The sequence below is a fragment of the Pinus tabuliformis genome, chromosome 6 (assembly GCF_031772625.1).
Source record: "Pinus tabuliformis cultivar Carrire ecotype Pingquan chromosome 6, CPIR1, whole genome shotgun sequence".
Taxonomy (NCBI): domain Eukaryota; kingdom Viridiplantae; phylum Streptophyta; class Pinopsida; order Pinales; family Pinaceae; genus Pinus; species Pinus tabuliformis.
This window is the reverse complement of record NC_142292.1, coordinates 362,859,410-362,877,868: the sequence shown is the minus strand read 5'-3', so window position 1 is coordinate 362,877,868 and position 18,459 is coordinate 362,859,410. Positions and strand designations below refer to the sequence as shown.

The 18,459-nt window shown below is 38.3% G+C and overlaps 1 protein-coding gene across 3 annotated transcripts in view; it reads right to left on the bottom strand.

Annotated features, from left to right (window-relative positions):
* LOC149258804 (uncharacterized) overlaps positions 1 to 13,023 on the bottom strand; it is a 75,321-nt gene extending 62,298 nt beyond the window's left edge. For 2 of the 3 annotated variants that reach the window (XR_016256971.1, XM_089416301.1), the window contains exon 1: positions 12,292 to 13,023. Coding sequence is in view for 2 of the 3 variants with exons in the window: in XM_089416301.1 (XP_089272427.1) it covers positions 12,294 to 12,803 (510 nt within the window). In the remaining variant the exon portion in view is untranslated. The remainder of the gene's footprint in view (positions 1 to 12,291) is intronic. The other variant, XM_089416293.1, reaches the window with a different exon arrangement.
* Between the last annotated feature and the right edge of the window lie 5,436 nt (positions 13,024 to 18,459).

The window sequence follows — 18,459 nt, the reverse complement described above, 5'->3', positions numbered from 1 at the left end:
ACATCAATCCCAACGCTTTCGCTTTTGTTTTGCAGGCTTGTACCCACATAGAGCAACTGCAACAGCTTCATGCCCGCATGATCACAACGGTCCCAGGACCAGAAAGCACTCGAATTCTAGCAAAGCGCTGGCGGAGTTTAGTGGGTGTGGCACCCGGTGATGGGAAAAAAAGGGCCTGCGTGAAGCCCCTGAAGGGACGGTGGACGAAAGGAGCAGCGTACTCACAAGAGGCAAGGACCCCAATGACCCAGTTCATCGGTACTTGAAAAGAGATTACGAGTATGGTTTTGTATCGAAAATTAAATCCGATTCCATACCCAAAGAACTTTCTGAGGAAACCATTAGGTTAATTTCAAGGGCAAGCCCACAGGGCGCAAACACTTCTCAACAGTTGAGGAAATACATGCAAGGACTTCTGCCAAACCTCGTGGCTTCAGGCAGGAAGAAGAGCCGAGTGAAGATGGAGGTGAATTAGAGATTCGTATCAAGGCAGACAAGGAAAATGAAACAATTACCTTGATTGATACCACAATGGCTCATGATCTGAGAACAACGCACATTCAGCAGCGCATAATTATGGATAGTGCGCAGTCTTCAGGACAGAGGCGCTCAGTCTCAGGACAGTGCGCAGTCTCAGGACAGAGGGCGCAGTCTCAGGACAGAGGGCGCAGTCTTAGGACAGACATAGGAGTTACAAATATTTTTAGAACCTGGGACCTGTGCTCTGATACCATGTCAGGCCAGGGTAACTCCAGAATGAATGAGCGGAAGAAAAAAATGATTTCTTTATTCATTAGCTAACTATCAGTTATATACATAAATATGACGGATCAGTTCATCTTCTTGATGACTGTCCAGTTCACCCATCCGTTGAGGATTAGGTGTCAACAAAAAATGTGTCCCTTATTGAACCTAACTAAGTTTAGGTATTTGTTGTCTAAATTCTAAATGCTTCCATTATAGTAATATGGTTTTGATATAGTTAACACCATGCTTTTGTATGTTTGTATTTGGTTGTACTTGCTATTAAAGTTTTGCAGGTACATAATCTTCAAGATGATGAAGATGTTCATATGATAATAATAAACATGATGAAGGAAGTTATATGAATGATGATGATCAAGATGACCTTGATGTCGTAAGAAGGAATGAAGCCATGAAAGGCTCTCCAATGTTACAAAAGAAGGAAGTAGTTGATCTCCCTAAGTTAAGAGGGAGCCTGGATAGAAGAAAGGGTATATCTCCCTAGTTGAGAGGGAGGGCATATTATGACAATGAATACCTTGAAGAAAGAAAAAGTACTATAGATGAATGTTCATGTTTCATAAAGTTGCAAACAAAAATACTTGAGAAGATTTGAGGATGTATTTGGTGTTCCTGAAGAAATGAAAGAAGAAGAAAGCTTTCAACAAATTGTTACTTGATGATGAAAGTAGCATTAGAACGATTGAGGACCCTGAAGGTTTGTGTTTACTTATATTTGAAAGTTTATTGTTGATTGGGGTTTGTGTTTGTACAGGTAAATCTCTCCATAAAAAGGTTGAACACTCTGGAAGCATGCTTGGACAAATGGATATATCTGATTTAGTTGATAGGGAGAGATGAAGCATCTTATGGAAAGATGTTTGGGAGGACATCTGGTCGGCCTATGTGTTAATGTCTAGATCCTGAAGAGGGAGGGGGTAGCTTTGGTCATGGAGCTCTGACCTTGGATACACACCTAGATCCCTAGGTTGGTGGTAGAACTTAAAATCCTTATGGTACCTAGAGTGAATAAAGCTTGAGTCCCCTTAGTCCCACCGGGATAGGATACCCTGTTCCGTAGCACTAAGTGTGCTAGAACTCTTCGTAGTTCATTTCATTTTGAAATCTTCCATGTACTCATATATGTGTGTAATTATAAATACCTCCCTAGTTAAGAGGGAGTGTTGTGTTGGCATTATGAGACAAGTATTGTCCTTGATGGCAAATCACATTGATAACAAATCATAGTGCAAGGAATTGATGATCAGTCTACAAGTATGAAGAAAAATATATACACGCTGGTTCACTATATACCAAGTCGCGTATACAAGCAGGTTCACTATATACCAAGTCGCGTATACGCAGGTTCGCTATATACCAAGTCGCGTGTACACGCTGGTTGGCTTCAGTAAAAGCGCGTGTATGTGGAAAACTTATCTTTGGTCCACGGCGGTTATTCCTTGGAAGTTGTGCCTATGGTTTTGGACCTTGGTGTCTCGACGGACGTGTTGATCCCTAGTTTTGAAGATGATGGTATTGGATTTCTATGGTTTTGGCTCTTGGTATTGAACAAGGCCTAAGGCTATATAAGGAGAAGGAAATCATTAGGCAAGTGCATCCGAAAAAGTCTTGAATATCTGATGAAGTATTAGATCCAGTATGCAGGTTATTGGTTGATGATGTATTGCTTGATCTGAGCTAAGGAGAGATCTCATCGGTTGATGGAGAACAAGATCTAAGGAGAGATCGGGATCAAATGGTTTGAAATGAACTATCTTTATATGGTTGATTATGCGAATTTCTAGATCTGCATACTGACGCAATGTTATGTTCTGGGTATAACTGAAATCTGGTACAGCTGCAAGTTATGAAAAATTATTTTTAGATCTGTACGCAGGTTGTCTTCGGTAAAACTGCGTGTATACGCGGGTTGCCTTCATTGTAGTAGCGTATATCTTTTGGAGCTTGATTTTTGGGTTGCAGCTGGGTCTGACTGTTATTGCAGAGTTCTGTAGTCTGCTCTGTGTTCTGGTGACTGGGTTTGACAGGGTTTCAGTGGTTCAGTGATTCAAAGATTGATGATGCTAGTATTGGTTGTTTTATGCTTCAATGATTTGTGAATGAATCATGGTCTTCAGATTGTAATGTTGTGCTTCAGGAGTATCCAGTCTGAAAATTGATGAAAAGTGGTACCTGAAGGAAAGAAGATTGTAGGCCAGCACCTACGTACTAGTATCTTAGCTAGTACAAGAGCAAAGGGGGTTGGAGCTCCCTTCCAAGGAAGTTTGGAGAACGAGAGAAGGTTGAAGCCTTCTGCAGGTTGTAGCCTGCGTACTGGTATAAGGCTGCGCCAGTACAAAAGATTGTAAACTGAAGTTCTTATTAAAGAAAGATAGAGACGACTTGCAGCAGGTGGTTTTCACCCACATTGGGTTTCCACCTTATATCATGGTGTTCATGTGTGTGGCTTTTGTGTGATGATCTGTTCTGTTATACTGCATCTGTTTACTCTTAATATGATGAATAATGTCCTGATGCATTTAACTGAAGATAAACTAACTGAATTATAAGATTTATGGTTATACGTTGGTTTCTTTAGACACAGTAGCGTGTACACGCTGGTTCACTTAACTGAAGTAGCGTCTATGTTTCTGAGCATTGAAAAAGTTTTATTGATCTGATAATACTGATTCACCCCCCCTCTCAGTATTATTTCCAACATGTTGAAGAATGTAACTAGTGTTAGTCTGCATAATTGTACTTGTCAAAAGAAAATTTATTATTAAAGAAAATGACTTATTAAAGCATGGGTTTCATGCTTGGGTCAATGTTTTCTAGGTCAAAGCCTCCAAACCTCCATTGAAGGTTTCTAGGTTTTGTCTCGAGTCATTAGAGTCATTGCCATTTTTATTAGACCCTTCTTGGGCTTTTATATCATGTACAAAGAATTATTTTTAAGTCAAAAAGGTTATTTGTCACCTCCACACCAAGTCAGCTCTATCCCCATGAATTCAGCCTACATTAGAGCAATTCAACCTAGTAGAAAGGCTATATATAGAGAAGCAATTCAACCTAATTGGAGCATTCACTCAACAAGTTTGATCTTCAAGGAAGAGAGGCAGAAAAGAGAGCGAAATAGTTGGAGAAGGACAAAACTTGTTGGGCAAACCTAATTCGAGTTTCTGGGCTATCTATCTCTCACAAGTGCAAAGTTTATGGGCAATTGTTGGGGCCAAAATTCTATGTCTACTGCAAGTCCGAAATTTTGTTGTTGGGGGGTCGAAGTTCTATTGCTGGGAAGCCCAAATTCTGGATCAAAGTTACTATTGGGGAGTTGTTACTTGGAGACTTTGACAGGGATCATTTATTGAAGGGAAGGGCTGACTTGGCGGTTGGAGGAGGTCTTGGTCTAGGTTTAAGAAGTCTAGAAGTGTCCCATCTTGACTTAAATCTACTAAAGGAAGAGTTTGACTGGGTTTTCCCCTGTCTGAGCACCTACATCTTGTGTCTCTTGTTTTTGTGATCTCCATATACATATAATTTGGTAATTGCTTGATGAAAGATAAACTAATAAAAGAATGAAAGAAGCCAACATGATTCATAAGTAATTATCAAGAAAGAGGAATCAAACCCTAATTCCTATAAGCATTGATTTCTCAACAATATCATCCAAGAATTGTTCATTTATGTGATGTAAAAGGAGGTTCCCCCTTGAAGAGTCTTATTTTCAAGTCGTTTATCTATCACTTCTTCGGTTTTGTGATCTAGTTACATAACAGAGAAGGTCAGGTTAGCTCAGCAAGTTATGACGAAGTCTGAGGTAAGTCTTTGTGTTATTGTTGATTGTTTCAGGGTTGCGTTAAGGAGAAGAGAAGGTTGAAGTTCAGGGTTTCTATTCAGCTAGGTTAGGGTGAGGGTTGAGCCCTGGAAGGAGGCCCTAATAGGCCTTGGATGTCCTATTGTGTGAGGCCGTAAGGGTTCTATGTTAGCGTAAGGAATTTCTAGGGAGGTCATGACCTCTAGGGACACCTAGTCTGACTTGTGATCTTGTACAAGAACAACGTTAACCCTTAGAAGAAAAGTGAGGTTTGAAACAATGGTGTGTGGTTTGTATGCATGGAAGAAGAATATTGTAACTAATGGTTTGAACTCTATCCAACAAAGGGTGCTTCTACAACATGGTTTATGCCTATGTTGACGATAAATTCTAGGGTAGAATTGTTGTATGTTGTAGACCTTGATATAGAAGTTGTGTACAGTCACTTGGATGGAGCAAGGGACTGTGAAAGGCTGAGCTTGATGAATACATTATGTGCAGTGATATTTGGTGTGACAAGTCATTGCAAGAAGGTAGTTTGTTGAAGCCCTACGTACAGTGAGATTTGGAGAAGCAATCCAATATTCGAGATTTGATCTTTGTAGCCCATGAACAATGATCTAAGGAGCAACATAGACATTGTGTGGAGACGGAGTTTTAGAGCCTAAATTCAGTGACATTTGGAGCAATATAGTCACTGTAAGAAAGTTGACTATTGAAGTTGATATGTGCAAGCAAATCTGACGCAGTTGAGGACCTTGTGAGCAATTGAGGCAGAGGTATTGGAGTAACAATAGTCTCTATATGTATAGGAGGTAAAGGAATTGCGAGATGATTAGGACAACAAGAGCAGAAAGGGTTGATCTAGAGCAAAGATGGTGAGGCAAAGGAAAACTAGTTATTAAGCACTCTTGGGGACTCGGAAAGAAGACCAATAATCAAGCTAAAATGTTTGGCCTCGTGCTTAGATCAACATTGGCCAAAGATATGGGAATCTCTAAAGATCGTAATCCTAGGAGACTCTCTCCTCACTACTCAACACTTGCATAAAGGCTCATCTCCTAAAGAGAACCACCTCAAACTCCTCCTTCAAAGAATTGCATGTGCATTGGAACACAACATCTTGAAGTCCTTTCTTCATATACTCACAAGTCAAAACATGGAAGCAGATAGATAGGCTAATCTGGCCTACCTTCTAAAAGTGGATCAGACAGAGATAAATGATTCCCCTAGATTGAGAAAAATACCTTAGGTTTAATCAAAATGCAATGATCTCCTATGTTAAGGCCACGTAACTATAGTTTGGTAGAAATATGAACAAAAACATTATACTTTATAATCCAACGAAGGGGCATACCAAAATGGACATTGTGGCTCTAAGAGCGACACAACCTCTTAGAAAATCAAAAGGTAGAAATATTTTCTTATCTTTGGTAATTACTTATTATGTTTTTCTTATCTTCTTTAGGTCTTCTTTCATCTTTCTTATGTCTTCTTTAACTTCTTATCATCAAGTAAATATCAAAATCAAATGAATGAAGATCAAGACAACAAAAACACAAGATATAGGCTCTCAGCTAGGGCAAAACCCCTCTCATAGGGGAAAACCCAACAAAATCTCTTCTTTTCGTCTAGAACCAAGTCAAACGAGACAACCAAGACCTTTTGGGCTAACAACAAGACCTCCTTCATTCCTCCAAGTCAGCCTCCCAACTCTTCAAACATCAACATAAGATAACCTTCCAAAAAGCTGATCAACCAGGGTCTCGACCCTTTCTTCACTTCTAAAGTTCAACCTGTAGTATCTCAAACCTGCAGAAAACCTAACCAGTCCTCCTTCTTGCATGTGTGAGCCAAAAAGACAAGAAAAGCATCCTTCCTTTCTTTGCTAGACCTCTTCCTTTTCTTTGCTAGAGTTTACACTTCCATTACAAGCCTTTCCATCTTCCTTACTAGCCTTCGTACTTCTTCTGAATTGCAAATTGAATGTGTAGAATATCTCCTAAGTGAGGTTGAATGAGTTATTAATATATAGTGGTTCGAGCTCCCAATTGTAGCTAACTTGACTGCACTTGAGGCCGACTTGGAGGAGGATTTTTGCATGACCAATTACATCAAAATAAATTTTATTTTCTCGACTTAATAAACCTCAAGAAGGGTCTAATATAATGACAAAGACTGTGACCCAAGACACAAATCCTAGGGGCAGACAATGGATGCCAATATCTAGAAATAGAATCAATAAGGCTTGAAACCCATGCTCAAAATATTTTTCTTTTACAATAAATTTCCTCTTTCTTTCTTTTGACAAATACAAAGTAGTTACATCATGTCAACAAATACAAATATGAAGACCAATACTAGTTACATTTCTCAACATGGCCCATGCATGTGAATTCTTCCCAATAACTCCACATGCTCTAATAGTCAAGACCAGAGGACACAACCATTCCCGATCTGACCTTGCACCTGATTTAGTGATGGATTCAAGAAGGTTGGCCATAATGAAAAGTAATGGTGATAGGACTCACACTAAGTGTGGGATCTCTGGCCTGCGCTTGGCTTTTCCACTGTAGTTCCCAATTGCATATACAGTGGGAGTTGTTGCTCAATTGCTCCCAATGGTGTCTTATGCATGCTAATTCTAGACGAGCTACATTTTTTGAATTTCTTGGTGATAATTAACACTATGACTTACTCTTACACATTTGTGGCAAAGGGATGAACCTGCATAGTGTAAATTAGGGAAAATTAGATAGCTCATCCATCTATGGGGCTTGTGAGGTCTCACAATCTGCCTAGGGAAACTACTTCTATCGAGTTTGAGAATGCTCCAGTGGTCAAGATGTCCAAGCTTGTGAGCATTTCGTTTGGCAGATATACCTTACTCAACTAGGCCCTTTAATTTTCAGGTATCTCTTGTTCCCTTATGTGAATTTCCTGTTGTTTCTTCCATTAGTCACTCTTGGTTTCCTTTCTCCTTCATTTGGAATTTTCCCTTGCTCTTTGTCCGCTTTGCACTGTATGTTCTCGATCTTGTGAATTTATGAAGAAGCCTTGATCTTCCCAGTGAGAAGATACCGGTCTCCCATGGCAATGCTCCTACTCTCAATCTGACTTATGCCTGCTCTGAGACCATTGACGACCTCTGTGCTTTTCTTGACAACTATGTCATCAACCTTCTAACCCCTCCGAGCCTTGTCTTCTTTGACACCTTGGCCCCTTTTCCCTAGCACTCCAACTATATTGACCAAGGGGATTTAGTTGTTGTCAGGGACAATAGCATGTGCAAAGTATTCTCACAGCAAATTGAAGCCCTACAGCTGGAGAATATGGACATTAATTGGAAACTTCACCAATAGATGACATCCTCCATCTCTCTCATGGATGAGATTCAGTCCTTGAAAGACAAGATAACTCATCAAGATGATGAAATTGACACACTTCAATGGTAGATTGAGGCCCTGCAACAACAGATCAAAGCAAACAAAAACCAAAATATAACTAGCACTACATCTAGCTAACCCACAGGCAAATTGTAGTTAGACGTCAAAAGACCTCCAGACGAAGCTTTCTCTCCTCTTTACTGATGTTTTCTTATTGTAAATGAGCCCTTCTGCTTGACCAATTCTGCAAAGTCTATGTACACTAATCTATTGTAGCAATTTGTTTTCGATAGTCTTTTCGTTACACTAAACAATACCTCCTTGGAGTACACTAAAAGAAGAAGCAATGTACTTGATTTCCAATGTAGTTGTTGCATTCAGGCTCAAATTTTAATAGAATCCTTACTCATTTTTGTATTAAAAAGAATTAAACAAAATTGTCCAACCTGGAATTAAAAATCTACCATTTTTTGGTCTTGGGAGGAGAAATATTATATGTTTTACTATGGTTCCTGGGTGATGGTCACTAGAACATACTAAATTTCAATTGTACGGCCCGACTAGAGTAGTATGGATGTACAAACTCGATCATACAATTATGTATTACCTTGCGTTGTTGTATGGCAACCATTATGCTTTGGTGGCTATATGACAAGGGAAATGTGACTATGTTCAATCGTGTTTGCAGAAAATGGATTGTTCCTAGGTGCAAGAATGGTGGTTGGTATGATAGCATGACTAAGATGGCAACGATTCATACAAATTCACTGGTGTATATTAGTCGTATGACAAGATGTAACAAGAAGTCCGAACAATTAAGGGAATGATACAATGTACATAAATAAAATATTGGTGGTTGCATGAGTAGAAGCAATGTACGACAATAGCATATGATAGATCAATACAATATTACAGCAACAGCTCCCTGTATGGGACAATGTTATCAGAACCGGCAGAACTAGCCAATCCAATCGATTTGGGCCCAAAACAAGTCCAATTCAAGCTTTGAAACCGGAATAGAATGGTTGGTACCAACCTAGCCGATTGTGTAGCGGAACCGTCAAATTTAGTATCGAACTGACTTATTTCACCAAACCAACCGGTTTAGGACTGGTCCCTTGTGGTCCATACCCGCGTGGGCCACCTTTAAAAAATTGACTTTTTTCATTTTGTTGGCCCACTTCTAATTTTCCCCTAGGCCAACCTAATATTCAAGCCTATGGCCCTAGTATTGCTATGCAACTCATGGTAATGTTAAATTCTTAAAGTAAATTTTTAACATTACCATGTAATGACTCGGGATGTTTGAGAGTGGTTCCAAACTCATTGGTTTTCATATGGAGAAAGTCGAATTTTAGATCTCACTCAAAATCCAGCAGACTTGACAGTTTTTCAGAATTTCAAGATTGGGGGGGCGGGGGTGGGAGATTGCAATGTTTCCATTGGATTTTGTCATGTACAAGGATATGAAACTAGTATTTAATCAATAGCACCAAGCCCTCTCTGTACATTGATGTTAGTGACATTGGTTGTCAAACCCTTCTATCATGACTACTAAAAATGTACCCATCACTCAAACAAAATCTCGACTTGACATGCTATGTTTTTTCTATATTATTTTAATGCTTAAAGGGTTACGTTGATGATAAGATCCAAACATAGGCAATGATTTTGATGATAAGCAGGTATTTGTTGTAGCATGATTATTTTTGGATGCTAGAGGCCATCTAAAGCTTATTTGTTGATGTATTTTCGGTTGAGAGATAGATTGCAGTCAATGCTATTTTGGTTACATGCTATATAAATGAGAATTTTTGCCTATTTGTGTATAAATGGTTTGGACTCACATGGATGCACATGAATATATATGTTTTTCTTTAAAATTTGAATACTTTATTTGTTTTTGGTCAACCGGATTTTTGGTCCCGTTCTTTTACCGGTTCTGGTCAAGTTCTGACTGATTCTCAATCCACAAGGTTTTCTGGTTCAGTCCCTGGTTCAGTTCTGGAAGCATACAACAGATTACAGCGGATGACGTCCACTTATACAGATGGTTGCATAATCACTTTGTACGTACCTGTACGGTCAGCTATGATAAGCTCAAGAAAATTCAAGTTCAAAAATTGGATAAAAATTTAATAATATATATATATATAATAAATGATGATTTTTACATGAGAGATCCCAGTGTTAATAAAACCAAACGGGCGCCTTGATACCCTTTCAAGAAGGGTTATGAATCTTTATTTACTTTATAATTTTTTTTATTTCCTAGTTATTAGTATTTGTGTACATATAACACAACCCAATGTCCCCACCATGTCCGGAGCTGTAATCAATGCTAACAGGTTGACACTGGGTATTACTTGCACAATGTGGGGAAGTGCCCAGGTTTACCCACGAGGTTTTGCTTTGGGAAAGAATCAAACTATGGGCTACCCTCCATCCAACCAATTGTTTGTAATCATGAGTGCAGATCACTTATCTTGAAACAGCAATTGACTGCTGCATTTAGATATTAACAGTTGATAAACAGCTTAAATCAATAGTATGCTGTTTCACTTTATATGCTATAGCTTCTAATTGATTCGCTTATTATAGTGTTCTTTATCTCCTAGATCCTGGCATCTAAATAGTTAAAACTTGAATACAGATTTTTATCATCACTGTTATAATGACACGTCTGGAAAAGGTTTCCAAAGCTAGATCAGGTTTGAACACATGATAACCAGCAATTGCTAGAATGTAATGACACACGAATAATGCCAGCACAGAATCATAAATATGAGATCCATACATGCCAAGTCCAAATTTTCCATAAAACTCATCATTTTCTCACAAAAGAATCAAAAGTTCGACATAAATTGAACAGCTCATATAAGCATAAAAGCAATGAAAACCTACTCATCCAACCCATCATATTAATCCAATCTCCCAACATTCTCTAACTGGAAGAAAAACTTTACTTGCTGAAAACAAAGAGTGGAAGCTTAATACTTCTGAAGTTTAAACATAGAATATATATTCTCATTTTTCATTCGTTATTGGCAGAGGCAAAGAGCAGCTAAGAATGGTATGCCTAAGATCTTGCAGAGCCCGACAAAACCCCAAATAAAATACCTAAAGTGTTATCCATAACAACAAAGGGATAGCACACACTGTGGTACGCTTTGGTATGCCTAAAATGTTAATTGGACAATTTAACAACAATGTTGCAGGGTGTATTCTCTGTAACTTAAACTTCAGTTTACTGATCCTAAAAAGACATCTTCCCTAACTATTGAAACAGAATTTTTAAGCTTACTATTTTCAAGCACATGCAATCAAATGTGACACACCACTGTCTGCGGCAGAGTTCTTGGCTTCAATAGATATTGAAAATTGTTCAAGCCGCTGATCATAACGAAACAAGGCCAACAGATGAAGCATGGAAGGTAAAACATGCACCTATGGAATGATCAAAAAAATTTAAGCAATGTAAAGTGGCAAACCATTTTACAATGTTTATTGGCATGTCAATCATTTATAACTGCATAACTGGGCTCTGTTAAGGACTCGTCAAGTCAGGAGCGTAAGAATATCACTCGAAATTTACTTTATAATAAATATTTAATAAATGTATGATTTTATTAATAAATATCACTCTGTTAATGATTTTATAATAAATATTTAATGAATTTATAATTTTATATTTGTATAAAAAGGTATTGTCGATTTTGAATTCAGATATTCAGGTGAATTCAGATAATATGATGACGTTTTGTTCCATGGAAGAACAATCTGTCCAACAGCAAAATGCTGTAACAAGATTGTAACAGACTCAGTCCAGCCTTGACAACCACCCCTAGGCTAGGACAGTTTAAACCCACTGGACCACCCTTAGGACAGTGTAAACCCCATACACTGGATGCCGCCTTGGTACATACTACAGTGTAATCTCCACTGGATGCCATAATTGGCTCCCCCCTCAGTCCCTCAAAAACCTTGCAAAAACCGTCAACCCCCTATCAGATTTGAACCTGAAACTTGAGACTAAAAGATAATATGATTATGTAAAAAGGTGATGCGATTGAGTGGACTTTCGACCAGTACCATTTGGAATTGACAAATCTTTTTGTCCAATATTGGAAAAGATGGCTAAAATTTAGCATAAACTGTAAGATCCCATTCTAATAAACTAATGCTCATTGATAACATTCTTGTTGCCACCATCGTAAACCCAAATAGTCTTTCGTAAATGGAAATGTGTTTCTGCCATTTCGGCTTCTACGATTTTTTACAAGATGCAAACCCTAATTGACACACTTCGAAAAATTAACAAAGAAAACAAAGCAATTTGCTTGCCTCTATACATATGTTTCTGCAAGAATCGGAGTTGGACCCTCTTCTTCCCTGTTATCAGCACGGTCGCCATCTTCCTCCAATTCCTCAAGGCCTTGAACACATGCCCCATCTTCCCCAGGATGTTTAATAGATAACTGTGCATCAATCACCTCATCCTGGGGCGCTTCATCCCCTAAATCGACCAGCTTATCCGTGCCTTCTTCCACAAGCCCACCGACGCGAGAACCCACACAGCTCTGGGACTTATCTGGCTCAGTGGGTATCTGAGAGTTGCCTTCCAGGGAATCAGTCCATTCCCCGTTGGAAGGCCCTGCATCTTCTACGCATCCCCCGCCATGAAAAACGTGGGAGGCCTTGTATTTCACAGCCTCTGCTGCCTTCAGAAAGGCTTCCTTGATGCCTTCTACAGACAGTGCACAGTCTTCTAAGCCTGCGTCCTCCAGCTTGGGAGGAATGATGCTTGTGATGGTGTTGTTGCTTCCATATTTAATCTCATTGAGCTCTGCTTCCATCTCTACTGAAACACGAAACAAAAATATTCAAATGACGTATATAGTGAATGAAATGGTTTTGGATCAATGTTTTCAGAGACCGTAAGGGGCACATGATCCTTCTAGAGCCAAACTGATAAATAAGCATTAATTTCGCTACAGTCCGTGGATCCTTCTAGAGCCAAACTGATAAATAAGCATTAATTTCGCTACAGTCCCGAGGATAGTTTCACATTGCGTAAAGCATATTTTTCATTAATCTATATGAACTATGAATTTTAGTATAATCTTTTATGTAATTACGCCTAAGCGTTTCTATTCTGAGGTTTATTCTCAGGACACGCTTCAGATTTTGTGTGTCTTGTTACGCGTGTCCTCCTCTCCATTAACCCCGTCAGCGTTGCAAAAATTTTGAACAGTGTCTTGTTACGCGTGTCCCTCCATTTAACCCCGTCGGCTTTTCTTTGTACGGTAATCATAAGGGATTTGATTAGTGGCTGTTCTCCATCTTGAAAAGTGAGGAGAGGATTTATAGAAATTGGCATAATGGTAAGGAGAGGATTGCATCCTATTTGAAATGCATAATGCTAAATCAAACCAGCGAGAAACTATATTTATATAATTTATATTCAATGAATATGCCTTAATGAGTTTCCACATGAATAGCAAGGCTTTTACCCACATAATGAGTTGTTGTACCTCTTCCTTTCGACAGTAAATGAATCATCAACTAATCAGCATAGCATACAATATCATTGGTGGGCAAATGTTGAGGTAATGATTAATAATAGTAATAAGGTAATATTGTTTTATAAAATATTAAGTATATTATATGTTGAGTTTTTAATGAGTATGTTATTATATTGGATTTTAAGCTCTAAATAATTTAGTTTATTATGAACATTATTTTTGGAATGAGGAGAAGTTTACAGTGAGTTTCATCATGAAATGTATTTCAAGAAAAAAATTGTAATCATATTACACATAGTCTGACTCGACGTAAAGTTTTTAAGTGTTCTTCTTCCTCCAGTTGCAGAAATCCAAGTGCCCAACTCCTTTCAATTTCAATTCCCTTCTCTTGCATGCCCCTCGTCGAACATATTTAATGCCACTTCCAGTAGCCTTCAAGTTTAATGTCAATATTACTTTAAGTTTAATGCCTTATGTTGATCATAGGGTTAGAATATCTCTAATAGAAACAAGGGTTTGTGTTCCCACTACGAAGCTAACCAATCCAAGTTGGTATTCAATCTCGCTGCTTTCAAGAACAGGGAAGTGGCGTTCCTCAAATGTCCTCTACAGAGCGTTAGCATCATTAAATGTAGTGCCAAATTTATTGCCTGGCTTATGCATTCAACAGTTTTTTATTTTTTTTAGCAGGGGGGGCAGGGGGGTTAAAATTCATTGTTTCAAGTATCGAAGAATCAAATTGGCTAGAAATGCATTCAAACATGACAACGGGACAAGAAATTTCAGAACTTGTGGAAACAAATGATCTAGGACAAGTGAAAATTGCCTCATCCACCAAAACTGGGAAGTGGGTTTGGGTCAATGCCAAACAGTATTGGGGCATTTTAAAACGAAGACTAGCCCGTCTAAAATGGGAGTAGACAAGGAAAAAATGGTCTCAAAGGGAAAGTACTCAGGCCCTTCGCAATAAGCATTCAAACAAGTCCCCTATGCAAGCATGTGGAAACAACAAGTCCAGAGGAAAAGTCATTGATGATTCTGCCTTCTATAGTCCCACATCCACACCTCTCACCTAGTCATCTAATCTTTATGTGAAAGAATTGTTAAATGCAAAACAGAGGTTGGAGGTTTTAGAAGCTAAAGAGCAGGAAACAGATCATAAAATTCATATAATAATAATTGAAAACAAGGCTTTACCAGAAAGCAATAAATTTTTGAAAGAACAAGTGGCACTGCTACAGGAAGCTCTCCTGACAGGGAAGATAAAATGGCAACGCATGAAGGCGGATGTGAAAAACATAAAGAAATCTGTAGTGGAAAGTACAGAGTTGGTGAATGCGAAACCATCCTATGATAAAGGGAAAGTGGTTGCCCAAATAGACAACCATTAAGAGAAAGCAAGAGAAGAAAGGAAAGGAGATTCCACAAAAGTTTCTAAAACTTGGGCTCAAGTTATTAGCGATTATGCTAATAGGGAAGGAGAAACAAACATTCGAGTTGACAACTAAGATTGAGAAAGCAACGAAAGACAAAATATAGCAGCAAACATAATTATTAAAGGGGTGAAAGACTATGGGAAAAAAGAGTGTACTCTTGACCTTGCAAGGGACTTCTTGAAAGATAAGTTGTTATGGCAAGCACAAATATGCCAAGCATGGAGGGTAGGTAAGTTTAACGGTGAGAGAGTCAAGCCCATAAAAGTCATCATGCCTCGCTTGCGTGATAAATATATCATTATAAGCAAGAAGCATCTCTTGAGGGGTTCTCGCTTTCTCTAGAAGAAGATTTAACTGTAAGACAATAGGAGGAAAGGAGGGAGGAAATGTCAAAGGTTAGGGTAGCAAGTGATGAAGTCAAGAGAGCATAGATTTATAAAGGTAAAGCTATGATAGCGTGATTTGGACCTCCTTCCAAAACAGAGCAGCAAGATGGTAATAAAGAAGAGGCAACAAACTCTTCAACGGGAAATCAAGAAGTAGAGTCAGTATGGGAAAGTAGGGACAAAGACTCAACTGTGAGTCTTGCATGTCAAACTAAATAGCAATCAAGTCATACCGAAGTTTCCTTAAGCTTAGTTGGTTGGAACTGCAGAGGTTACCCATGGAGACGAGGACCTAGGTTAGGGCCTATTGTGGAAGATAGAGACATAATTTGCCTCATAGAAACACATGAGCATGAAGGATGCAAGACACCTTTGTTTGAATGATACTGGAAGATGGCAGTGTGGAACAAGGCAGCAGGGAATGGAAAAGAACACAAGGGTATCATGGTATTAGTGAAGGAAAAATAAGGTCGTCTCATTCAATTAGAAAAAGAAGACTCAAATAAACAGTTCATTTAGTTTAAAATATCAGAAGATGGAAATCACATCAGAATTGCAACATGCTATTTTGAGCTGCAAGTTTCAAAAATCTACAAAAGTATAGGGCTTGACCACAAAGATCCATTTGCAGCCTTAAAAGCATATATTGCAACATATTCTTAGCTAGGTGAAGTCCTTATAGTGGGTGATTTCAATGTTGGGACTACAAGTGAGCAAGCTAGCTTTCTTTGATGTAAATAAGACTATGACCCTATTTGGCTTACAAAATAGAGTAATCATCAATGGGATGGAATTTCAAAGGATAAGGGCTACAATCTCTTTGGTGAACAATTGCTTACTCTATCTGGGGCCTTCGATTTACTCATTTTTATTGGCTTGACTAGGTGGGCAAAGTCCAGTAATTTCACTTGAAATACTTACAATGGAGCAACTGTAGTAGATTATGTAATTTGGTTGTATGGTTTGTGTGAGAAAATGGAGGAAGTTTTGATTGGAGATCAACTTTGGGACTTGAAATCATATCACAAGCCAATTTATTTAAGTTTCTCTTGGACTAGAAAGAAGCAATTAGAGTCAAAAAACCCAGTGTGTTCAACAAAATCTCCCAAAGGGCATAATTCTTTTGACTCCAGAAAATTGCAATACCTTCAAAATGACGCTAGAGAGGCTCTTCGAGAAGGAGAAAATCCCAAGCCACGACCTTAATAGTCACTAACTAACACATTTAATTCAAAGCACACTTGCAGAGTGCAAAAGAGCAAAAGTTAAGAAGTCTAAAACAAATTTCTTTCTAGTTAATGGTTGGTTTGACGAGGAATGCAAAAAGGCAAGGAGAATGTGGAAAGAGTCAAACAAGGATAACATAAATCTCAGAGCTTACAAGTAGATATTAAGAAAGAAAAAGACTGATTTCGTGGTTTCAAGGAGGGAAGAACTAATCTTCCTTGGGAAAAATAATCCCAAATTATTTTGGAAGGAACTCCAACCGAGAAAGATGCAAACTGAAAATAGTATTACAGCTTCTAAATGGTTTGATTATGCAAGACAACTCTATGAGCAGGATCCCAAGGTTGACCCTACCCCCTTGGTCAACACTGATATTGAAATCTCCACGGTGCAAGAGTTAGAGATGGGTATCAAGAAGTTGGGTGTTGGAAAAGAAAAAGACTTAGCTAAACTCCAAGTAGGGTATCTAAAGTGGGGCTCAAATATTCTTGAACCTTACATTACAAAAAATTTCAACAACGTCATACAATAGGGGTTCCCCACAGATTGGACAACTAGTATGGAAATACCTCTTTTCAAGAGTGGTGACGTCAATAATCCCTCCAATTATAGGACCATAATGATAAACCCCTTGTTTGCAAAGTTATTTGGAAGCATGCTAGAAAATAAAATCAGCAAGTGGGAAGAAGAAAGAGATATGCGTGCTAAAGGGAAAGCAAGTTTTAGACCTAAACATTCCACAGTTGATCATTGTATAACTTTAAGGCACATCAATGAAAAAGTTTGGGAGAAAAATGAAGAAGTCTTTTGTTTCTTTGTTGATTTCATAAAAGTGTTTGGCACAGTTTCTATGGATAAGCTTTGGCACAGAATGGCAAAACTTGGGGTTCCTAAACATTTGAGAGAAGTTGTGCATAGGATGTATGAAGAGGTGAAAAGCAAAATTAGAACTTCAGCAAGCATTTCTGAAAGTTTTAGAAGCAATATCGGGGTCAAGCAAGGTTGCCCATTGTCTCCTACTGTTTTTTGTTTATATATCGACAAGCTTGAGGAATGGTTAAATTCGCAAGGGGGTGATGGTATCCATTTGGGTAAGTTTGTTATAAGGCTTCTTTTGTATTCAGGTGACCTTATTTTGATTGCTAAATCTGTTCTTGGTTTGTAATAGAACTTACTATCCCTTAAGCATTTTTGTATAAGGGTGGGGATGCAAGTCAATATTAGCAAAATGAAAGTAGTGGTTTTCTCTAAAATAAAAATAAAAATAAAAACATAACCAACATAAGTTCTACTTTGAAGGCAACATTCTGGAAGAAGTTGTGGATTACAAATACCTCAGAATTAACTTCAACAAAAATCTAAGTTAGGATGGTTCTAGAAAGAAAAAACTTCCGGGGCTTGGAAAGCATTTTATGTTTTTCAAAATAGGTGTAGAGAGGCAGAGTTATGGGAGTGGAAAGCCACTGAAACTCTTTTTGGGCTTCTAGTGATTTTGGTGATTCTCTATGGTTGTGAACTGTGGGCCAACAATACATTTGACATGCAGTGGAAACAAATTGAGAAAGCTCAGAAGCGTTTGATTACAAAAAAATTCAGATTTAAAAGTGCAATTCCTTATGTTGTCTAGTTAAGTGAAACGGGGGTTTCTCCTATTGAAGCAATTGATATGGTGCGAGTCATAAGGTATTAAAAAAAAAAAGAGCAAATGGAAGAGGGTAGATGGCCTAAGGTTGTCTTTAATGACATGATGTGCAAAAGAAAGAAAACTTGGATGCAGCAAAATAACAAATGGTCTAGTAAATGGGGTATTTGCTTGAACACGTGTCCCATAAACAGTAAAGAGATAAAATATTTTGTTATGGATAAGTTCCACAAGCGTACTTGGGATAAGGAGCTAGGGAGAAAGAAAAAATACAATATTGAAGTGTTTAATCCCAC